General features: G+C 46.2%; 1 protein-coding gene across 1 annotated transcript in view; it reads left to right on the top strand.

Moving 5' to 3' along the window:
- LOC129848818 (voltage-dependent T-type calcium channel subunit alpha-1H-like) overlaps positions 1 to 24,989 on the top strand; it is a 51,800-nt gene extending 26,811 nt beyond the window's left edge. The window contains exons 13-19 of the mRNA XM_055915911.1: positions 6,251 to 6,321; positions 7,716 to 7,794; positions 8,229 to 8,350; positions 15,823 to 16,134; positions 18,469 to 18,640; positions 20,926 to 21,659; positions 22,692 to 24,989. Of these exons, the coding sequence (XP_055771886.1) occupies positions 6,251 to 6,321; positions 7,716 to 7,794; positions 8,229 to 8,350; positions 15,823 to 16,134; positions 18,469 to 18,640; positions 20,926 to 21,659; positions 22,692 to 24,056 (2,855 nt within the window). The 3' untranslated portion in view covers positions 24,057 to 24,989. The remainder of the gene's footprint in view (positions 1 to 6,250; positions 6,322 to 7,715; positions 7,795 to 8,228; positions 8,351 to 15,822; positions 16,135 to 18,468; positions 18,641 to 20,925; positions 21,660 to 22,691) is intronic.
- The last annotated feature ends 11 nt before the right edge of the window (positions 24,990 to 25,000 follow it).

Here is a 25,000-nt window from a genome sequence, read left to right as displayed (position 1 = left end):
TCACTAGAGGTACTCACACACACACCCATCAACCCTACCATCATACGCATCATGAGAGTACTGAGGATCGCTAGAGGTACTCACACACACACACCCATCACCCCTACCATCATACGCATCATGAGAGTACTGAGGATCACTAGAGGTACTCACACACACACACCCATCAACCCTACCATCATACGCATCATGAGAGTACTGAGGATCGCTAGAGGTACTCACACACACCCATCAACCCTACCATCATACGCATCATGAGAGTACTGAGGATCGCTAGAGGTACTCACACACACACACACCCATCAACCCTACCATCATACGCATCATGAGAGTACTGAGGATCGCTAGAGGTACTCACACACCCATCAACCCTACCATCATACGCATCATGAGAGTACTGAGGATCGCTAGAGGTACTCACACACACCCACCCATCAACCCTACCATCATACGCATCATGAGAGTACTGAGGATCGCTAGAGGTACTCACACACACACACCCATCAACCCTACCATCATACGCATCATGAGAGTACTGAGGATCACTAGAGGTACTCACACACACACCCATCAACCCTACCATCATACGCATCATGAGAGTACTGAGGATCACTAGAGGTACTCACACACACACCCATCAACCCTACCATCATACGCATCATGAGAGTACTGAGGATCGCTAGAGGTACTCACACACACCCACCCATCAACCCTACCATCATACGCATCATGAGAGTACTGAGGATCACTAGAGGTACTCACACACACCCACCCATCAACCCTACCATCATACGCATCATGAGAGTACTGAGGATCACTAGAGGTACTCACACACACACCCCCATCAACCCTACCATCATACGCATCATGAGAGTACTGAGGATCGCTAGAGGTACTCACACACACCCATCAACCCTACCATCACGCGCATCATGAGAGTACTGAGGATCGCTAGAGGTACTCACACACCCATCAACCCTACCATCACACGCATCATGAGAGTACTGAGGATCGCTAGAGGTACTCACACACACACACCCATCAACCCTACCATCATACGCATCATGAGAGTACTGAGGATCACTAGAGGTACTCACACACACACACCCATCAACCCTACCATCATACGCATCATGAGAGTACTGAGGATCACTAGAGGTACTCACACACACCCATCAACCCTACCATCACACGCATCATGAGAGTACTGAGGATCACTAGAGGTACTCACACACACGCCCATCAACCCTACCATCACACGCATCATGAGAGTACTGAGGATCACTAGAGGTACTCACACACACACCCATCAACCCTACCATCATACGCATCATGAGAGTACTGAGGATCACTAGAGGTACTCACACACACACACCCATCAACCCTACCATCATACGCATCATGAGAGTACTGAGGATCACTAGAGGTACTCACACACACACACCCATCAACCCTACCATCATACGCATCATGAGAGTACTGAGGATCGCTAGAGGTACTCACACACACCCATCAACCCTACCATCATACGCATCATGAGAGTACTGAGGATCGCTAGAGGTACTCACACACACACACCCATCAACCCTACCATCATACGCATCATGAGAGTACTGAGGATCGCTAGAGGTACTCACACACACACGCCCATCAACCCTACCATCATACGCATCATGAGAGTACTGAGGATCACTAGAGGTACTCACACACCCATCAACCCTACCATCATACGCATCATGAGAGTACTGAGGATCACTAGAGGTACTCACACACACCCATCAACCCTACCATCACACGCATCATGAGAGTACTGAGGATCGCTAGAGGTACTCACACACACACATACACACCCACCTCTCTGGTTTCAGTTCTAATGGTTCTGTTCTGGTTTCAGTTCTAATGGTTCTGTTCTGGTTTCAGTTCTAATGGGTTCTGTTCTGGTTTCAGTTCTAATGGGTCTGTTCTGGTTTCAGTTCTAATGGGTTCTGTTCTGGTTTCAGTTCTAATGGGTTCTGGTTTCAGTTCTAATGGGTTCTGTTCTGGTTTCAGTTCTAATGGGGTCTGTTCTGGTTTCAGTTCTAATGGTTCTGTTCTGGTTTCAGTTCTAATGGGGTCTGTTCTGGTTTCAGTTCTAATGGTTCTGTTCTGGTTTCAGTTCTAATGGGTCTGTTCTGGTTTCAGTTCTAATGGGTTCTGTTCTGGTTTCAGTTCTAATGGTTCTGTTCTGGTTTCAGTTCTAATGGGTTCTGTTCTGGTTTCAGTTCTAATGGGTTCTGTTCTGGTTTCAGTTCTAATGGGGTCTGTTCTGGTTTCAGTTCTAATGGGTTCTGTTCTGGTTTCAGTTCTAATGGGTTCTGTTCTGGTTTCAGTTCTAATGGGGTCTGTTCTGGTTTCAGTTCTAATGGGTTCTGTTCTGGTTTCAGTTCTAATGGGTTCTGTTCTGGTTTCAGTTCTAATGGTTCTGTTCTGGTTTCAGTTCTAATGGGTCTGTTCTGGATTCAGTTCTAATGGGTTCTGTTCTGGATTCAGTTCTAATGGGTTCTGTTCTGGTTTCAGTTCTAATGGGTTCTGTTCTGGTTTCAGTTCTAATGGGTTCTGTTCTGGTTTCAGTTCTAATGGGTTCTGTTCTGGTTTCAGTTCTAATGGGTTCTGTTCTGGTTTCAGTTCTAATGGGTTCTGTTCTGGTTTCAGTTCTAATGGGTTCTGTTCTGGTTTCAGTTCTAATGGGTTCTGTTCTGGTTTCAGTTCTAATGGGTTCTGTTCTGGTTTCAGTTCTAATGGGTTCTGTTCTGGTTTCAGTTCTAATGGGTTCTGTTCTGGTTTCAGTTCTAATGGGTTCTGTTCTGGTTTCAGTTCTAATGGGTTCTGTTCTGGTTTCAGTTCTAATTGGGTCTGTTCTGGTTTCAGTTCTAATGGGTCTGTTCTAGTTTCAGTTCTAATGGGTCTGTTCCGGTTTCAGTTCTAATGGGTTCTGTTCTGGTTTCAGTTCTAATGGTTCTGTTCTGGTTTCAGTTCTAATGGGTCTGTTCTGGTTTCAGTTCTAATGGGTCTGTTCTGGTTTCAGTTCTAATGGGTTCTGTTCTGGTTTCAGTTCTAATGGGTTCTGTTCTGGTTTCAGTTCTAATGGGTTCTGTTCTGGTTTCAGTCCTAATGGGGTCTGTTCTGGTTTCAGTTCTAATGGGTTCTGGTTTCAGTTCTAATGGGTTCTGTTCTGGTTTCAGTTCTAATGGGTTCTGTTCTGGTTCCAGTTCTAATGGGTTCTGTTCTGGTTTCAGTTCTAATGGGTTCTGTTCTGGTTTGAGTTCTAATGGGTTCTGTTCTAGTTTCAGTTCTAATGGGTCTGTTCTGGTTTCAGTTCTAATAGGTTCTGTTCTGGTTTCAGTTCTAATGGTTCTGTTCTGGTTTCAGTTCTAATGGGTCTGTTCTGGTTTCAGTTCTAATGGGTCTGTTCCAGTTTCAGTTCTAATGGGTTCTGTTCTGGTTTCAGTTCTAATGGGTTCTGTTCTGGTTTCAGTTCTAATGGGTTCTGTTCTGGTTTCAGTTCTAATGGGTCTTTTCTGGTTTCAGTTCTAATGGGTTCTGTTCTGGTTTCAGTTCTAATGGGTTCTGTTCTGGTTTCAGTTCTAATGGGTCTTTTCTGGTTTCAGTTCTAATGGGTTCTGTTCTGGTTTCAGTTCTAATGGGTTCTGGTTTCAGTTCTAATGGGTTCTGTTCTGGTTTCAGTTCTAATGGGTTCTGTTCTGGTTCCAGTTCTAATGGGCTCTGTTCTGGTTTCAGTTCTAATGGGTTCTGTTCTGTTTTCAGTTCTAATGGGTTCTGTTCTGGTTTCAGTTCTAATGGGTTCTGTTCTGGTTTCAGTCCTAATGGGGTCTGTTCTGGTTTCAGTTCTAATGGGTCTGTTCTGGTTTCAGTTCTAATGGGTTCTGGTTTCAGTCCTAATGGGTTCTGTTCTGGTTTCAGTTCTAATGGGTTCTGTTCTGGTTTCAGTTCTAATGGGTTCTGTTCTGGTTTCAGTTCTAATGGGTCTGTTCTGGTTTCAGTTCTAATGGGTTCTGTTCTGGTTTCAGTTCTAATGGGTTCTGTTCTGGTTTCAGTTCTAATGGGTTCTGCTCTGGTTTCAGTTCTAATGGTTCTGTTCTGGTTTCAGTTCTAATGGTTCTGTTCTGGTTCCAGTTCTAATGGGTTCTGTTCTGGTTTCAGTTCTAATGGGTTCTGTTCTGGTTTCAGTTCTAATGGGTTCTGTTCTGGTTTCAGTTCTAATGGGTCTGTTCCGGTTTCAGTTCTAATGGGTCTGTTCTGGTTTCAGTTCTAATGGGTTCTGTTCTGGTTTCAGTTCTCATGGGTCTGTTCCGGTTTCAGTTCTAATGGGTTCTGTTCTGGTTTCAGTTCTAATTGGGTCTGTTCTGGTTTCAGTTCTAATGGGTCTGTTCTAGTTTCAGTTCTAATGGGTCTGTTCCGGTTTCAGTTCTAATGGGTTCTGTTTTGGTTTCAGTTCTAATGGTTCTGTTCTGGTTTCAGTTCTAATGGGTCTGTTCTGGTTTCAGTTCTAATGGGTCTGTTCTGGTTTCAGTTCTAATGGGTTCTGTTCTGGTTTCAGTTCTAATGGGTTCTGTTCTGGTTCCAGTTCTAATGGGTTCTGTTCTGGTTTCAGTTCTAATGGGTTCTGTTCTGGTTTGAGTTCTAATGGGTTCTGTTCTAGTTTCAGTTCTAATGGGTCTGTTCTGGTTTCAGTTCTAATAGGTTCTGTTCTGGTTTCAGTTCTAATGGTTCTGTTCTGGTTTCAGTTCTAATGGGTCTGTTCTGGTTTCAGTTCTAATGGGTTCTGTTCTGGTTTCAGTTCTAATGGGTTCTGTTCTGGTTTCAGTTCTAATGGGTTCTGTTCTGGTTTCAGTTCTAATGGGTTCTGTTCTGGTTTCAGTTCTAATGGGTCTTTTCTGGTTTCAGTTCTAATGGGTTCTGTTCTGGTTTCAGTTCTAATGGGTTCTGTTCTGGTTTCAGTTCTAATGGGTCTTTTCTGGTTTCAGTTCTAATGGGTTCTGTTCTGGTTTCAGTTCTAATGGGTTCTGGTTTCAGTTCTAATGGGTTCTGTTCTGGTTTCAGTTCTAATGGTTCTGTTCTGGTTTCAGTTCTAATGGGTTCTGTTCTGTTTTCAGTTCTAATGGGTTCTGTTCTGGTTTCAGTTCTAATGGGTTCTGTTCTGGTTTCAGTCCTAATGGGGTCTGTTCTGGTTTCAGTTCTAATGGGTCTGTTCTGGTTTCAGTTCTAATGGGTTCTGGTTTCAGTCCTAATGGGTTCTGTTCTGGTTTCAGTTCTAATGGGTTCTGTTCTGGTTTCAGTTCTAATGGGTCTGTTCTGGTTTCAGTTCTAATGGGTTCTGGTTTCAGTCCTAATGGGTTCTGTTCTGGTTTCAGTTCTAATGGGTTCTGTTCTGGTTTCAGTTCTAATGGGTCTGTTCTGGTTTCAGTTCTAATGGGTTCTGTTCTGGTTTCAGTTCTAATGGGTTCTGTTCTGGTTTCAGTTCTAATGGGTTCTGTTCTGGTTTCAGTCCTAATGGGGTCTGTTCTGGTTTCAGTTCTAATGGGTCTGTTCTGGTTTCAGTTCTAATGGGGTCTGTTGTCTGTTCTGGTTTCAGTTCTAATGGGTTCTGTTCTGGTTTCAGTTCTAATGGGTTCTGTTCTGGTTTCAGTTCTAATGGTTCTGTTCTGGTTTCAGTTCTAATGGGTTCTGTTCTGGTTTCAGTTCTAATGGGTCTGTTCTGGTTTCAGTTCTAATGGGTCTGTTCTGGTTTCAGTTCTAATGGGTCTGTTCTGGTTTCAGTCCTAATGGGTCTGTTCTAGTTTCAGTTCTAATGGGTCTGTTCTGGTTTCAGTTCTAATGGGTTCTGTTCTGGTTTCAGTTCTAATGGGTTCTGTTCTAGTTTCAGTTCTAATGGGTTCTGTTCTAGTTTCAGTTCTAATGGTTCTGTTCTGGTTTCAGTTCTAATGGGTTCTGTTCTGGTTTCAGTTCTAATGGGTTCTGTTCTGGTTTCAGTTCTAATGGGTCTGTTCTGGATTCAGTTCTAATGGGTCTGTTCGGGTTTCAGTTCTAATGGGTCTGTTCCGGTTTCAGTTCTAATGGGTCCGTTCTGGTTTCAGTTCTAATGGGGTCTGTTCTGGTTTCAGTTCTAATGGGTTCTGTTCTGGTTTCAGTCCTAATTGGGTCTGTTCTGGATTCTGTTCTAATTGGTCTTTTCTGGTTTCTGTCTCCTCAGTGTTGAAGCTGTTGAAGATGGCAACAGGGATGAGAGCTCTCCTGGACACTGTAGTACAGGCCCTGCCTCAGGTAACTATGATACTATTATAATACTGTAGTAGTACTATAGTAATACTGTTGATACTAATATAATACTGTAGTAGTACCCTAGTAATACTGTTGAAGATGGCTACAGGGGATGAGAGCTCTCCTGGACACTGTAGTACAGGCCCTGCCTCAGGTAACTATGATACTATTATAATACTGTAGTAGTACTATAGTAATACTGTTGATACTAATATAATACTGTAGTAGTACCATAGTAATACTGTTGAAGATGGCTACAGGGGATGAGAGCTCTCCTGGACACTGTAGTACAGGCCCTGCCTCAGGTAACTATGATACTAATATAATACTGTAGTAGTACTATAGTAATACTGTTGACGATGGCTACAGGGGATGAGAGCTCTCCTGGACACTGTAGTACAGGCCCTGCCTCAGGTAACTATGATACTAATATAATACTGTAGTAGTACTATAGTAATACTGTTGAAGATGGCTGGGTGTTATAATAATCTGTCTGGTTGTTATAATAATCTGTCTTGGTGTTATAATAATCTGTCTGGGTGTTATAATAATCTGGCTGGGTGGTATAATAATCTGTCTGGGTGTTATAATAATCTGGCTGGGTGTTATAATAATCTGGCTGGGTGGTATAATAATCTGTGTGGGTGTTATAATAATCTGGCTGGGTGTTATAATAATCTGTCTGGGTGTTATAGTAATCTGGCTGGGTGTTATAATAATCTGGGTGGGTATTATAATCTATCCTGTAGTATAACACATCCTGTTTCTCTCTAGGTGGGGAATCTGGGTGGGTATTATAATCTATCCTGTAGTATAATATATCCTGTGTCTCTAGGTGGTGAATCTGTCTGGGTATTATAATCTATCCTGTAGTATAACACATCCTGTTTCTCTCTAGGTGGGGAATCTGTCTGGTGTTATAATAATCTGTCTGGGTGTTATAATCTATCCTGTAGTATAATATATCCTGTGTCTCTCTAGGTGGGGAATCTGTCTGGGTATTATAATCTATCCTGTAGTATAACACATCCTGTTTCTCTCTAGGTGGGGAATCTGGGTGGGTATTATAATAATCTGTCTGGGTGTTATAATAATCTGTCTGGGTGTTATAGTAATCTGGCTGGGTGGTATAGTAATCTGGCTGGGTGGTATAATAATCTGTCTGGGTGTTATAATCTATCCTGTAGTATAATATATCCTGTGTCTCTAGGTGGTGAATCTGGGTGGGTATTATAATCTATCCTGTAGTATAACACATCCTGTTTCTCTCTAGGTGGGGAATCTGGGTGGGTATTATAATCTATCCTGTAGTATAATATATCCTGTGTCTCTAGGTGGTGAATCTGTCTGGGTATTATAATCTATCCTGTAGTATAACATATCCTGTTTCTCTCTAGGTGGGGAATCTGGGTCTCCTCTTCATGTTGCTGTTCTTCATCTATGCAGCGCTGGGAGTGGAGCTGTTTGGGAAACTGGGTCAGTCACAGTGCTGTGAGTGTGTGAGTGTGTTTCATTTACGCTGATGAGATGTTGACTTGATTTCCCTGAAATGAATTACGTCTTCCTTCTCCTATTTTCTCTCTCTCTCTCTCTCTCTTTCTCTGTCTCTCTCTTTCCCTCCCTCCCTCCCTCCCTCCCTCCCTCCCTCCCTCCCTCCCTCCCTCCCTCCCTCCCTCTCTCCCCCTCTCTCTCCCCCTCTCCCCCTCCCTCCCTCCCTCCCTCCCTCCCTCCCCTCTCTCTCTCTCCCCCCCACTCTCTCTCTCTTTCTCTCTCTCCCTCCCCTCTCTCCCCCTCTCTCTCCCTCTCTCCCTCTCTCCCCAATCTCTTTTCCCCTCCCCTCACACCCCCTCCATCTCTCTCTCTATATCACCCCACTACCCCCCTCCTACATGTGTTATCTGTGTTTATAGAGTGTTCCGAGGAGAACCCTTGTGAGGGTCTGAGTCGTCACGCCACGTTCCAGAACTTTGGCATGGCGTTCCTCACCCTGTTCCGCGTTTCCACCGGCGACAACTGGAACGGAATTATGAAGGTAAATGTCCAAATCAGAGGGTGATAGTCAACCAATCAGATCACAGCTGGGGAAACAGGGGGTTGTAGACCTTGTTGTTGAACAGAGGAAAACACCCTCATTAATAGAACATGAAAACAGAACACACACAGAACACAGAACACACACAGAACACAGAACACAGAACACACAAACAGAACACAGAACACACACAGAACACAGAACACAGAACACACAAACAGAACACAGAACACACACAGAACACAGAACACAGAACACACAAACAGAACACAGAACACACACACAGAACACAGAACACACACACAGAACACAGAACACACAAACAGAACACAGAACACACACACAGAACACAGAACACACACACAGAACACACACAGAACACAGAACACACACACAGAACACAGAACACACACAGAACACAGAACACACACACAGAACACAGAACACACAAACAGAACACAGAACACACACACAGAACACAGAACACACACACAGAACAAAGAACACACACACAGAACACAGAACACACAAACAGAACACAGAACACACACACAGAACACAGAACACACACACAGAACACACACAGAACACAGAACACACACACAGAACACAGAACACACACAGAACACAGAACACACACACAGAACACAGAACACACAAACAGAACACAGAACACACACACAGAACACAGAACACACACACAGAACAAAGAACACACACACAGAACACAGAACACACAAACAGAACACAGAACACACACACAGAACACAGAACACACACACAGAACACACACAGAACACAGAACACAAACACAGAACACAGAACACACACAGAACACAGAACACACACACAGAACACAGAACACACAAACAGAACACAGAACACACACACAGAACACAGAACACACACACAGAACACAGAACACACACACAGAACACAGAACACACAAACAGAACACAGAACACACACACAGAACACAGAACACACACACAGAACACAGAACACACACACAGAACAAACACAGAACACAGAACACACACACAGAACACAGAACACACACACACAGAACACAGAACACACACACAGAACACAGAACACACACACAGAACACAGAACACACAAACAGAACACAGAACACACACACAGAACACAGAACACACACACAGAACACAGAACACACACACAGAACACACACAGAACACAGAACACACACACAGAACACAGAACACACACACACAGAACACAGAACACACACACAGAACACAGAACACACACACAGAACACAGAACACACAAACAGAACACAGAACACACACACAGAACACAGAACACACACACAGAACACAGAACACACACACACACAGGAAAACACAGGTTCAGGTTCTAAACCAACCCGTGTGGCCATTTTTATTAAATTAAAAAATATTTTTTTTTACTCCCCTTTTCTTTCTCCCATTTCTGACCTTGTCTCATCGCTGCAACTCCCCAACGCGCTCGGGAGGTGGAGGTCGAGTCATGCGTCCCCCGAAAAACATGACCCACCAAAACCGCGCTTCTTAACACCCCGCCCGCTTAACCCAGAAACCAGCCGCACCAATGTGTGGGAGGGAAACACCGTTCAACTGACAACCGGAGTCAGCCTGCAGGCACCCGGCCCGCCACAAGGAGTCGCTAGAGTGCGATGAGCCAAGTATACCTTCCCTAATGACGCTGGACAATTGTGCCCCGCCCTATTGGACTCCTGGTCACGGCTGGTTGTGAGACAGCCTGGGATCGAACCCGGGTGTAGAACACACACACAGAACACAGAACACACACACAGAACACAGAACACAGAACACACAGAACACACAGAACACACAGAACACAGAACACACACACAGAACACAGAACACAGAACACACAGAACACACAGAACACACAGAACACAGAACACTGTTCCCAGATGACTGTCTGTCAGTGGAACCTGATTCATAACTTAGTAAACCGACATGGAACGTTGAGGAATGTTGAGGGAACCAGAGATATTCATCTGAGGAGCTCATTGGCTAAAACCATCTCCCTTGTCCCGGGCTCTGCCTGGTAATTGGCTGTTATCCCAGTCAGTCAGACACTCTAGCTCTCTGATAGGCTTGGCTCTGTGTGTCTTGTGCCAACAGACAGGCTGTGGCACAACTCAATGGCTCTACTTGGTGTAAAGTATATTTCATACAAACATGTCCAGGAATGTCATTTTCCATGCTTTCCGTGCCAACAGACAGGCTGTGGCTCAACTCAATGGCTCCACCTGGTGGTCGGGACTGGAGTCACAGCCTGAGAAACGCAATGCAACGTAATGTCATCATTCTACACTCTCTCCATTCTACACAAGAAGCTCTGTTGCCATGGAAAGCATGGACACTGCTCAGCATTGTTTGTATGAAATATACTTCTTCTTAAAAAAGTTCCATACAGATCAATGCTACGGGCCTCCAGTTCTTTAGTAAACAACAGTCCCCATTTCTGGTGTCCTCAAGCATCTTGACAGAAACCAGAACCTCGCTGTCATACTCTAGTAAAAGTAACGATACCTTTAATAGACAAATTACTCAAGTGAAAGTCACCCAGTAAAATACTACTTGAAGTAAAAATCTAAAAATATTTGGTTTTAAATATACTTTAGAATCAAAAGTGAATATAATAATCGCTAAAAATGTACTTAAGTATCAAAACTAAAAGTAAAAGTATAAATAATTTCAAATTCCTTACATCAATCAAACCAGACGGCACCATTTTCTTGTTGTTTAAAATATAAGGATAGCGGGGACTCCAACATCATTTACAAATGAAGCCTGTCTGTTTAGTGAGTCCTCCAGATCAGAGGCAGTAGGGACGACCAGGGATGTTCTCTGTTTAGTGAGTCCTCCAGATCAGAGGCAGTAAGGGATGACCAGGGATGTTCTCTGTTTAGTGAGTCCTCCAGATCAGAGGCAGTAGGGATGACCAGGGATGTTCTCTGTTTAGTGAGTCCTCCAGATCAGAGGCAGTAAGGGATGACCAGGGATGTTCTCTGTTTAGTGAGTCCTCCAGATCAGAGACAGTAGGGATGGCCAGGGATGTTCTCTGTTTAGTGAGTCCTCCAGATCAGAGGCAGTAGGGATGACCAGGGATGTTCTCTGTTTAGTGAGTCCTCCAGATCAGAGGCAGTAGGGATGACCAGGGATGTTCTCTGTTTAGTGAGTCCTCCAGATCAGAGGCAGTAGGGATGACCAGGGATGTTCTCTGTTTAGTGAGTCCTCCAGATCAGAGGCAGTAGGGATGACCAGGGATGTTCTCTGTTTAGTGAGTCCTCCAGATCAGAGGCAGTAGAGATGACCAGGGATGTTCTCTGTTTAGTGAGTCTTCCAGATCAGAGGCTGTAGGGATGACCAGGGATGTTCTCTGTTTAGTGAGTCCTCCAGATCAGAGGTAGTAGGGATGACCAGGGACGTTCTCTGTTTGGTGAGTCCTCCAGATCAGAGGCAGTAGGGATGACCAGGGATGTTCTCTGTTTAGTGAGTCCTCCAGATCAGAGGCAGTAGGGATGACCAGGGATGTTCTCTGTTTAGTGAGTCCTCCAGATCAGAGGCAGTAGGGATGACCAGGGGTGTTCTCTGTTTAGTGAGTCCGCCAGATCAGAAGCAGTAGGGATGACCAGGGATGTTCTCTGTTTAGTGAGTCCACCAGATCAGAGGCAGTAGGGATGACCAGGGATGTTCTCTGTTTAGTGAGTCCTCCAGATCAGAGGCAGTAGGGATGACCAGGGATGTTCTCTGTTTAGTGAGTCCTCCAGATCAGAGACATTAGGGATGACCAGGGATGTTCTCTGTTTAGTGAGTCCACCAGATCAGAGGCAGTAGGGATGACCAGGGATGTTCTCTGTTTAGTGAGTCCTCCAGATCAGAGGCTCTAGGGATGACCAGGGATGTTCTCTGCTTAGTGAGTCCTCCAGATCAGAGGTAGTAGGGATGACCAGGGATGTTCTCTGTTTAGTGAGTCCTCCAGATCAGAGACAGTAGGGATGACCAGGGATATTCTCTGTTTAGTGAGTCCTCCAGATCAGAGGCAGTAGGGATGACCAGGGATGTTCTCTGTTTAGTGAGTCCTCCAGATCAGAGGCAGTAGGGATGACCAGGGATGTTCTGTGTTTAGTGAGTCCTCCAGATCAGAGGCAGTAGGATGACCAGGGATGTTCTCTGTTTCGTGAGTCCTCCAGATCAGAGGCAGTAGGGATGACCAGGAATGTTCTCTGTTTAGTGAGTCCTCCAGATCAGAGGCAGTAGGGATGACCAGGGATGTTCTCTGTTTAGTGAGTCCTCCAGATCAGAGACAGTAGGGATGACCAGGGATGTTCTCTGTTTAGTGAGTCCTCCAGATCAGAGGCAATAGAGATGACCAGGGATGTTCTCTGTTTAGTGAGTCCACCAGATCAGAGGCAGTAGGGATGACCAGGGATGTTCTCTGTTTAGTGAGTCTGCCAGATCAGAGGCAGTAGGGATGACCAGGGATGTTCTCTGTTTAGTGATCAGAGGCAGTAGGGATGACCAGGGATGTTCTCTGTTTAGTGAGTCCTCCAGATCAGAGGCAGTAGGGATGACCAGGGATGTTCTCTGCTTAGTGAGTCCTCCAGATCAGAGGTAGTAGGTATGACCAGGGATGTTCTCTGTTCAGTGAGTCCTCCAGATCAGAGACAGTAGGGATGACCAGGGATGTTCTCTGTTTAGTGAGTCCTCCAGATCAGAGGCAATAGAGATGACCAGGGATGTTCTCTGTTTAGTGAGTCCACCAGATCAGAGGCAGTAGGGATGACCAGGGATGTTCTCTGTTTAGTGAGTCTGCCAGATCAGAGGCAGTAGGGATGACCAGGGATGTTCTCTGCTTAGTGAGTCCTCCAGATCAGAGGTAGTAGGTATGACCAGGGATGTTTTCTGTTTAGTGAGTCCTCCAGATCAGAGACAGTAGGGATGACCAGGGATGTTCTCTGTTTAGTGAGTCCTCCAGATCAGAGGCAGTAGGGATGACCAGGGATGTTCTCTGTTTAGTGAGTCCTCCAGATCAGAGGCAGTAGTGATGACTAGGGATGTTTTCTGTTTAGTGAGTCCTCCAGATCAGAGGCAGTAGGGATAACCAGGGATGTTCTCTGCTTAGTGAGTCCTCCAGATCCTCATTACACAAAGGAAAAAACCTCAACCAATTTCTAAAGACTGTTGACATCCAGTGGAAGCGGTAGGAACTGCAAGAAGGTCAATTAGAAATCTGGTTTCCCAATGAAATCTCATTGAAAAGAGAGTGACTCAACAACAAAAAAACTGAATGGTTTGTCCTCTGGGTTTCGCCTGCTAAATAGGTTCTGTTATACTCACAGACATGATTCAAACAGTTTTAGAAACTTCAGAGTGTTTTCTATCCAAATCTACTATTACTATGCATATCTTATCTTCTGGGGATGAGTAGCTGGCAGTTGAATTTGGGTATGATTTTCATCCAAATGTGAAAATGCTGCCCCCTATCCTAGAGAAGTTAAAGTATTTTGACTTAAGTAGAGGACTTTAAAGTATTTTGACTTAAGTTGTGTACTTTAAAGTATTTTGACTTAAGTAGAGTACTTTAAAGTATTTTGACTTAAGTAGAGTACTTTAAAGTATTTTTGACTTAAGTAGAGGACTTTAAAGTATTTTGACTTAAGTACTTTACACCACTGCTAAGACATTAGTAGTATTCTGTTGCTCTGTCTTTGGGATGATGATGTGTCTTTCTCAACCCTCTTGTTGTCTGAGCTACCTGTCCCATTAGTAGTATTCTGTTGCTCTGTCTTTGGGATGATGATGTGTCTTTCTCAACCCTCTACCTGTCCCATTAGTAGTATTCTGTTGCTCTGTCTTTGGGATGATGATGTGTCTTTCTCAACCCTCTTGTTCTCTGAGCTACCTGTCCCAATAGTAGTATTCTGTTGCTCTGTCTTTGGGATGATGATGTGTCTTTCTCAACCCTCTTGTTCTCTGAGCTACCTGTCCCAATAGTAGTATTCTGTTGCTCTGTCTTTGGGTCTTTCTCAACCCTCTTGTTGTCTGAGCTACCTGTCCCATTAGTAGTATTCTGTTGCTCTGTCTTTGGGATGATGATGTGTCTTTCTCAACCCTCTTGTTCTCTGAGCTACCTGTCCCAATAGTAGTATTCTGTTGCTCTGTCTTTGGGATGATGATGTGTCTTTCTCAACCCTCTTGTTGTCTGAGCTACCTGTCCCAATAGTAGTATTCTGTTGCTCTGTCTTTGGGATGATGTTTGTGTCTTTCTCAACCCTCTACCTGTCCTAATAGTAGTATTCTGTTGCTCTGTCTTTGGGATGATGATGTGTCTTTCTCAACCCTCTTGTTCTCTGAGCTACCTGTCCCATTAGTAGTATTCTGTTGCTCTGTCTTTGGGATGATGATGTGTCTTTCTCAACCCTCTACCTGTCCCAATAGTAGTATTCTGTTGCTCTGTCTTTGGGATGATGATGTGTCTTTCTCAACCCTCTTGTTCTCTGAGCTACCTGTCCCATTAGTAGTATTCTGTTGCTCTGTCTTTGGGATGATGATGTGTCTTTCTCAACCCTCTACCTGTCCCAATAGTAGTATTCTGTTGCTCTGTCTTTGGGATGATGATGTGTCTTTCTCAACCCTCTTGTTGTCTGAGCTTCCTGTCCCAATAGTAGTATTCTGTTGCTCTGTCTTTGGGTCTTTCTCAACCCTCTTGTTGTCTGAGCTACCTGTCCCATTAGTAGTATTCTGTTGCTCTGTCTTTGGGATGATGATGTGTCTTTCTCAACCCTCTTGTTCTCTGAGCTACCTGTCCCATTAGTAGTATTCTGTTGCTCTGTCTTTGGGATGATGATGTGTCTTTCTCAACCCTCTACCTGTCCCAATAGTAGTATTCTGTTGCTCTGTCTTTGGGATGATGATGTGTCTTTCTCAACCCTCTTGTTGTCTGAGCTACCTGTCCCAATAGTAGTATTCTGTTACTCTGTCTTTGGGATGATGATGTGTCTTTCTCAACCCTCTTGTTCTCTGAGCTACCTGTCCCAATAGTAGTATTCTGTTGCTCTGTCTTTGGGATGATGATGTGTCTTTCTAAACCCTCTTGTTGTCTGAGCTACCTGTCCCAATAGTAGTATTCTGTTGCTCTGTCTTTGGGATGATGATGTGTCTTTCTCAACCCTCTTGTTCTCTGAGCTACCTGTCCCATTAGTAGTATTCTGTTGCTCTGTCTTTGGGTCTTTCTCAACCCTCTTGTTGTCTGAGCTACCTGTCCCATTAGTAGTATTCTGTTGCTCTGTCTTTGGGTCTTTCTCAACCCTCTTGTTCTCTGAGCTACCTGTCCCATTAGTAGTATTCTGTTGCTCTGTCTTTGGGATGATGTTTGTGTCTTTCTCAACCCTGTTCCTGTCCCAATAGTATCATCCCTCTGTCCCTCCAGGACACGCTGCGGGAGTGTCGTCCAGAGGACCGCTCCTGTCTGACCTACCTTCCTCTGGTTTCTCCGGTCTACTTCGTGACCTTCGTCCTGACGGCCCAGTTCGTGCTGGTCAACGTGGTGGTGGCGGTGTTGATGAAACACCTGGACGAGAGCAACAAGGAGGCGCAGGAGGAGGCCGAGGAGGAGGCCAAGGAGGAGGAGGCGCGTCAGGAGGAGGCCAGGCAACAGGAGGCCAGGCAAGAGGAGGCACGCCAGGAGGCCATCTGTCCCTTTAGCAACGCCGCAGTGGGCGGGGTGGAATCATCTGGACAGGTATGGAGATGGATCGCCTGTAGTTTACCCTAAACACATATCTAGGATCAGATCAGCTTCCCGTCAGTCCTTAACTGTCAGGGGGGTGAACCTAACCACAGATCTAGGGTCAGATCAGCTTTCAGTCAGTCCTTAACTGTCAGGGGGGTGAACCTAACCACAGATCTAGGATCAGATCAGCTTCCCGTCGGTCCTTAACTGTCAGGGTGGTGAACCTAACCACAGGTCTAGGGTCAGATCAGCTTCCCGTCAGTCCTTAACTGTCAGGGGGGTGAACCTAACCACAGATCTCTATACCCTTCTCATAGTGAGGATAGATACAGGCCTGTAATTCCCAGGGTCAGACTCTATACCCTTCTCATAGTGAGGATAGATACAGGCCTGTAATTCCCAGGGTCAGTCTCTATACCCTTCTCATAGTGAGGATAGATACAGGCCTGTAATTCCCAGGGTCAGACTCTAATCCCCTTCTCATAGTGAGGATAGATACAGGCCTGTAATTCCCAGGGTCAGACTCTAATCCCCTTCTCATAGTGAGGATAGATACAGGCCTGTAATTCCCAGGGTCAGACTCTATACCCTTCTCATAGTGAGGATAGATACAGGCCTGTAATTCCCAGGGTCAGTCTCTATACCCTTCTCATACTGAGGATAGATACAGGCCTGTAATTCCCAGGGTCAGTCTCTATACCCTTCTCATAGTGAGGATAGATACAGGCCTGTAATTCCCAGGGTCAGACTCCTCTATACCCTTCTCATAGTGAGGATAGATACAGGCCTGTTATTCCCAGGGTCAGACTCTAATCCCCTTCTCATAGTGAGGATAGATACAGGCCTGTAATTCCCAGGGTCAGACTCTATACCCTTCTCATACTGAGGATAGATACAGGCCTGTAATTCCCAGGGTCAGTCTCTATACCCTTCTCATACTGAGGATAGATACAGGCCTGTAATTCCCAGGGTCAGACTCTACACCCTTCTCATAGTGAGGATAGATACAGGCCTGTAATTCCCAGGGTCAGTCTCTATACCCTTCTCATAGTGAGGATAGATACAGGCCTGTAATTCCCAGGGTCAGTCTCTATACCCTTCTCATAGTGAGGATAGATACAGGCCTGTAATTCCCAGGGTCAGACTCCTCTATACCCTTCTCATAGTGAGGATAGATACAGGCCTGTAATTCCCAGGGTCAGTCTCTATACCCTTCTCATAGTGAGGATAGAGACAGGCCTGTAATTCCCAGGGTCAGACTCCTCTATACCCTTCTCATAGTGAGGATAGATACAGGCCTGTAATTCCCAGGGTCAGTCTCTATACCCTTCTCATACTGAGGATAGATACAGGCCTGTAATTCCCAGGGTCAGACTCTATACCCTTCTCATAGTGAGGATAGATACAGGGCCTGTAATTCCCAGGGTCAGACTCTATACCCTTCTCATAGTGAGGATAGATACAGGGCCTGTAATTCCCAGGGTCAGACTCTAATCCCCTTCTCATAGTGAGGATAGATACAGGCCTGTAATTCCCAGGGTCAGACTCTATACCCTTCTCATAGTGAGGATAGATACAGGCCTGTAATTCCCAGGGTCAGACTCTAATCCCCTTCTCATAGTGAGGATAAATACAGGCCTGTAATTCCCAGGGTCAGACTCTATACCCTTCTCATAGTGAGGATAGATACAGGCCTGTAATTCCCAGGGTCAGACTCTAATCCCCTTCTCATAGTGAGGATAGATACAGGCCTGTAATTCCCAGGGTCAGACTCTATACCCTTCTCATACTGAGGATAGATACAGGCCTGTAATTCCCAGGGTCAGTCTCTATACCCTTCTCATAGTGAGGATAGATACAGGCCTGTAATTCCCAGGGTCAGACTCTATACCCTTCTCATAGTGAGGCTAGGTACAGGCCTGTAATTCCCAGGGTCAGACTCTAATCCCCTTCTCATAGTGAGGATAGATACAGGCCTGTAATTCCCAGGGTCAGACTCTAATCCCCTTCTCATAGTGAGGATAGATACAGGCCTTTAATTCCCAGGGTCAGACTCTATACCCTTCTCATAGTGAGGATAGATACAGGCCTGTAATTCCCAGGGTCAGACTCTAATCCCCTTCTCATAGTGAGGATAAATACAGGCCTGTAATTCCCAGGGTCAGTCTCTATACCCTTCTCATAGTGAGGATAGATACAGGCCTGTAATTCCCAGGGTCAGTCTCTATACCCTTCTCATAGTGAGGATAGATACAGGCCTGTAATTCCCAGGGTCAGACTCTAAATGACTAAAAGTTTAATAAAATGATGACGATGAAGTTCATGGTTGTGTTTTTGTCCCAGGTTGTGGAGGAAAAGCGTTGTCGTGGTAGCCTGCTGACAGTGGGCCGGCCGTCTCTGTCTCGTATGATGTCCCTGCCTAGCGACAGCTACATGCTCCGCCCCTTACAGCCTCTCGGACACACCCGCTACCCTCCCATTGGCCACGACACCTACAAGGGATGCGGTTTCTCAGGTAACCATCCCTCGGAGTTCTAGAGTTCTGTCTCTCAGAGTTTTAGGTCCCAGAGTTCTATCTCTCATAGTTATAGGTCCCAGAGTTCTGTCTCTCAGAGTTTTAGGTCCCAGAGTTCTATCTCTCATAGTTATAGGTCCCAGAGTTCTGTCTCTCAGAGTTTTAGGTCCCAGAGTTCTGTCTCTCAGAGTTTTAGGTCCCAGAGTTCTATCTCTCATAGTTATAGGTCCCAGAGTTCTGTCTCTCAGAGTTTTAGGTCCCAGAGTTCTGTCTCTCAGAGTTTTAGGTCTCAGAGTTCTATCTCTCAGAGTTTTAGGTCCCAGAGTTCTATCTTTCAGAGTTTTAGGTCCCAGAGTTCTAGGTCTCAGTGTTCTATCTCTCAGATTTATAGGTCAGTGTTCTATCTCTCAGACTTCTAGGTCCCAGAGTTCTATCTCTCAGAGGTATAGGTCCCAGAGTTCTAGGTCCAAGAGTTCTAGGTCTCAGAGTTCTATCTCTCAGAGTTATAGGTCCCAGAGTTCTAGGTCTCAGTGTTCTATCTCTCAGAGTTCTAGGTCTCAGTGTTCTATCTCTCAGAGTTCTAGGTCTCAGTGTTCTATCTCTCAGAGTTATAGGTCTCAGAGTTCTATCTTTCAGAGTTATAGGTCTCAGTGTTCTATCTCTCAGAGTTCTAGGTCTCAGTGTTCTATCTCTCAGAGTTATAGGTCTCAGAGTTCTATCTTTCAGAGTTATAGGTCTCAGTGTTCTATCTCTCAGAGTTCTAGGTCTCAGTGATCTATCTCTCAGAGTTATAGGTCTCAGTGTTCTATCTTTCAGAGTTATAGGTCTCAGTGTTCTATCTCTCAGAGTTCTAGGTCTCAGTGATCTATCTCTCAGAGTTCTAGGTCTCAGTGTTCTATCTCTCAGAGTTATAGGTCTCAGAGTTCTATCTTTCAGAGTTATAGGTCTCAGTGTTCTATCTCTCAGAGTTCTAGGTCTCAGTGATCTATCTCTCAGAGTTATAGGTCTCAGTGTTCTATCTCTCAGAGTTCTAGGTCTCAGTGATCTATCTCTCAGAGTTATAGGTCTCAGTGTTCTATCTCTCAGAGTTCTAGGTCCAAGAGTTCTAGGTCCAAGAGTTCTAGGTCCAAGAGTTCTAGGTCTCAGAGTTCTATCTCTCAGAGTTATAGGTCTCAGTGTTCTGTCTCTCAGAATTATAGGTCTCAGAGTTATATCTCTCAGAGTTATAGGTCCCAGAGTTCTAGGTCCAAGAGTTCTAGGTCCCAGAGTTATAGGTCTCAGTGTTCTATCTCTCAGAGTTATAGGTCTCAGAGTTATAGGTCCCGGAGTTCTAGGTCTCAGTGTTCTATCTCTCAGAGTTCTAGGTCTCAGTGTTCTAGGTCAGTGTTCTATCTCTCAGAGTTCTAGGTCCACGAGTTCTAGGTCAGTGTTCTATCTCTCAGAGTTCTAGGTCTCAGTGTTCTATCTCTCAGAGTTTTAGGTCTCAGTGTTCTATCTCTCAGAGTTATAGGTCCCAGAGTTATAGGTCCCAGAGTTATAGGTCTAAGAGTTCTAGGTCCCAGAGTTCTAGGTCTCAGTGTTCTGTCCCTCAGAGTTATAGGTCTCAGAGTTATATCTATCAGAGTTCTAGTGTCATGGTTCTAGGTGCCCAGGTTCTAGTTGTCAGGTTTCCAGGTGTCAGTATGCTAGGTGTCAGGGTCCTAGGTCTCAGAGTTTTAGGTCTCAGAGTTCTATCTATCAGGGTTCTATCTATCAGAGTTCTAGGTCTCAGAGTTCTATTTATCAGGATTCTAGGTGTCAGGGTTTTAGTTGACAGGGTTTTAGTTGTCAGGGTTTTAGTTGTCATGGTTCTAGGTGTCAGGGTTCGAGGTTCGAGGTCTCAGAGTTCTAGATCTCACCATTCTATGTGTCAGGGTTCTATCTATCAGTGTTCTATCTATCAGAGTTCTATGTCACAGAGTTCTGGTCACAGGATTCTAGGTGTCCGGGTTCTAGGTGTCAGAGTTCTAGGTGTAAGGGTTCTAGGTCTCATAGTTTTAGCTCTCAGAGTTCTATCTATCAGAGTTCTAACTATCAGAGTTCTAGATTTCAGAGTACTAGTGTCAGGATTCTAGGTGTCCGGCTTCTAGTTGTCAGGGTTGTAGGTCTCAGTGTTCAAGGTCTCAGAGTCCTAGCTTTCAGGGTTTTAGGTGTCCGGGTTCTAGGTCTCAGAATTCTATGTGTCAGGGTTCTAGGTTTCCGAGTTCTAGGTGTCATAGTTCTAGGTCTCTCTCTCTGTCTCCTAGGTTCTGTCTACTCCATGGGTTCTAGCGGAGCAGGATCCCTACTGCAGGTCCCGGGGGCGTTACCATCTGGAAGCCACGCCTCCCTCAGCTCCAGGGGTTCCAGCTGCAGACCCACAGTCCGGCTCAGTCCCTCCCACAGCGTAGACAGACACTCCCTCTCCATGGCGAGACACACCCCCAGGAGGCCTGGCCACGTTGACAGCAGACGGGCCTCTTATAAACATAGCCCATCCCACAGTATGGACACACATAGTTACAGACTCAGCCCTGCTCAGAGCATCGACAGAGACTCCTCCCGTTACCTCGATAGACGGGCCTCTTATAAACATAGCCCCTCCCACAGCATGGACAGTAGACACACCCCTTATATCCACAGCCCCTCCCACAGCATGGACAGTAGACACACCCCTTATATCCACAGCCCCTCCCACAGCATGGACAGTAGACACACCCCTCGTATGGATAGACACACCCCTTATATCCACAGCCCCTCCCACAGCATGGACAGTAGACAAACCCCTTATATCCACAGCCCCTCCCACAGCATGGACAGTAGACACACCCCTTATATCAGTAGCCCCTCCCACAGCATGGACAGACAGGGCTCTTATAGGGTTAGCCCCTCCCACAGCATGGACAGACAGGGCTCATATAGGCTTAGCCCCTCCCACAGCATGGACAGACAGCCCGGACCCAGCTCCTCCCTCAGTGTGAGAAGACAGCTGAGGAGACAGGTATGTAGACTGCAGCTCTTACCCAGGTAGCACATTACTTTCCCTGGATGTTCTGCGAGCGTCTGTTTTTGGAACCTTGCGTGCAAGTTGTTAGAATATTTTTGTGCTAGCTGGGAACTTTACAGTCCACGCCAGATCAAGTTGTTTAATGTTTTGTGTTAGCTGGGAACTTTACAGTCCAGGCCAGATCAAGTTGTTAGAATGTTTTGTGTTAGCTGGGAACTTTACAGTCCAGGCCAGATCTAGTTGTTAGAATGTTTTGTGTTAGCTGGGAACTTTACAGTCCAGGCCAGATCTGGTTGTTAGAATGTTTTGTGTTAGCTGGGAACTTTACAGTCCAGATCTAGTTGTTAGAATGTTGTGTGTTAGGTGGGAACTTTACAGTCCAGGCCAGATCTAGTTGTTAGAATGTTTTGTGTTAGCTGGGAACTTTACAGTCCAGATCTAGTTGTTATAATGTTTTGTGTTAGCTGGGAACTTTACAGTCCAGATCTAGTTGTTATAATGTTTTGTGTTAGCTGGGAACTTTACAGTCCAGGCCAGATCTAGTTGTTAAAATGTTCTGTGTTAGCTGGGAACTTTACAGTCCAGGCCAGATCAAGTTGTTAGAATGTTTTGTGTTAGCTGGGAACTTTACAGTCCAGATCTAGTTGTTAGAATGTTGTGTGTTAGGTGGGAACTTTACAGTCCAGGCCAGATCTAGTTGTTAAAATGTTCTGTGTTAGCTGGGAACTTTACAGTCCAGGCCAGATCTAGTTGTTAAAATGTTTTGTGTTAGCTGGGAACTTTACAGTCCAGGCCAGATCTAGTTGTTAGAATGTTTTGTGTTAGCTGGGAACTTTACAGTCCAGGCCAGATCTAGTTGTTATAATGTTTTGTGTTAGCTGGGAACTTTACAGTCCAGACCAGATCTAGTTGCATTCATCATCAACTCTCATTGATTTAATGTTCAAACATTCTGTTCAAAACAGTCCCAGTGACCTCTGACCCTCTGTTTCCTGTCTCTACTTCCTACTTCCTGTCTGTCTGTAGGAGGCGGTGCGTTGTGACTCTGTGGACCTGACCTGCAGTTCCACCGACGATCTGCGGGGGGGCTCTGTCGATGGCACCCACCTCACCGTACCCAGCATGCACCTCTCACCGCTACCCAGCCTGCCCCCTGGTGGCAACACACACCTGGACGTACGCCACCCCTCCTCGCCGTCCCGCTCCCCGCGAGGACGCACCTCCAGCGCACACACACTGCGTCACACACACACCGTACACACCCTGCGTCACACACACAGTCAGAGGATTATATCTACCAGAGGACACAGTAGGAGCCATAGTGATAGTGACTCCCAGCGGCCACCCAGCCCTCAGATCTCCACCCCTCAGACGACAGACGACCGACAGACACTCCAGAGGCCTGAGATACCACAGACCCCAAGCCCCAGCTCCAGGCCCATCTCTCTCTGCTCTGGAGGTCCCAGCCTGTCCCTCTCCTCCCCCTGTACACCCTCAACCCCCAGCCCCAACCTCACCATCTCTACTCCCTCCCCTCCCCAGAGCCCTCAGACCAGCTTCGACCCAAACCAGAGTCCCAGTTCCAGCCCTGGTCCATTTCCCCCGACCCTCGGTTCCAGTCCTAGCCGTCTCCCCACTTCCTTTCTAGATGAGACAGATGATGAAATCTGTCATATCACACACCAGGCGTCCAGTCCCCCACACACACCTAAACACACACACCACACATCCAGCCCGCCACACACACCTAAACACACACACCACACATCCTGCCTCCCACACACACCTGAACACACACACCACACGCCTAGGCCCCCACACACACCTGAACACACACACCACACGCCTAGGCCCCCACACACACCCCGCTCCCCCCACCCCTACCTGTCCCTCCACGCCTGCCTCTCATTTGAAGAGGACCACAGGAGCCGGTATCTGAGCAGCCAATCGGCATCTCCCGTTCGAGAGTGGACCAGGAAGCAGAGGATGAGCCCGCCCTGCATCTCCGTAGCCCCACCTGTTGAAGCCCAGGTTTCCACGGTGACCCAGTCGACGGACAACAGCATGCATCTGAGGAGGCGGACCCTGTCGGTTGACTCCGCCTCTCAGAGAGACTCATTGGACATCGACCCAGCGGAGACACGCCTTTCTGTCCCATTTCTCCAATTGGACTCCAGCTTTATAAGCATCACGGTGGATTCTGACCAATCAGGATGCTCGTTGTTGACGGACAGCGACTCAACCGTCGAGGGGGAGGGGGAGGGGAGAGAAGGGGGAGGAGCTCGCAACTCTCAGTCTCTGCTGGGATTGGTTCCCAACCCTCTCAGAAGGAGGAGCTTAGTGCGCATGCTCAGCACACGGGAAGGAGAGGGGGAGGAGACTCAACCCTGACCTCTGACCTCTAAGAAATTGTCTCCAACCCTCCTCCTAGAGAGACTCTGGTGAGGCAGCAGGGTTTTAGTCCAGCCCTGTTAGAACAGGTCTGATTCAGCCAATCAGCTGTTCATAAGGACGTCCCTGACCTCTGACCCCCAGAAAGACTGCTGTGCTGTAGCCCCTCCCCCCTGAGGAGCGGTAGCCCCTCCCCCCCCTGAAGTCAGAGTGTGACATCATGGTATGGAGTGATATGCAATAGGACCGCCCACCTTCTCCCTCCCTCACCCACCCATTGGTGGAAACTGTGAGCGGTTGACCTGTTTACATACTGTGTCTCTGTTAGGAGACGATGTGTGTGACATCGTCAAAACCACCGGCACTGAACCTTATACCTGCCGTTGGTCGACCTTTAACCTTATACCTGCCGTTGGTCGACCTTTAACCTTATACCTGCCGTTGGTCGACCTTTAACTATGTCACCTTTAATCACCGTTGAGCTTTCACCCGGCGACAGCCCTCTCGTCGCTGCAGGTGGCGTCGGAGTGACGTCACGTCCCTTCCTTTCTCCCCGGAACACCCGGGAGGACCTTTGACCTTTCACCTTTTATGACCTTTAAACACGAAGAAGTTGATTATCACTAGATCTAGCGACATCACCTTTAACCTTCGACCTTTATCTGATGTTTTGCCTGTTCCTTATTGTAGAGCTTCTGTCAGGTCCTGTTTTAGTCCAGACACTTCTCCTGTCTCCATAGTTACTACCGGACCCATAGCTAGAGAAACGTGTTGTTAAATAGATATATGACTGTGGTTACTGTGGTTACCGTAAATAACTAACTAACTGACAGGTTAGAAACTATGTCACTATAACTTATATCTACTAGAACTACTCTCTACCTCTCTCTCTCTCTCTCTCTCTCTCTCTCTCTCTCTCTCTCTGTCTCTCTCTCTCTGTCTGT

The sequence above is a fragment of the Salvelinus fontinalis genome, unplaced genomic scaffold, assembly GCF_029448725.1.
Source record: "Salvelinus fontinalis isolate EN_2023a unplaced genomic scaffold, ASM2944872v1 scaffold_1202, whole genome shotgun sequence".
Taxonomy (NCBI): Eukaryota; Metazoa; Chordata; class Actinopteri; order Salmoniformes; family Salmonidae; genus Salvelinus; species Salvelinus fontinalis.
Note: the sequence above shows the minus strand (reverse complement) of the source record. Positions and strands in the feature narration are given on the sequence as shown.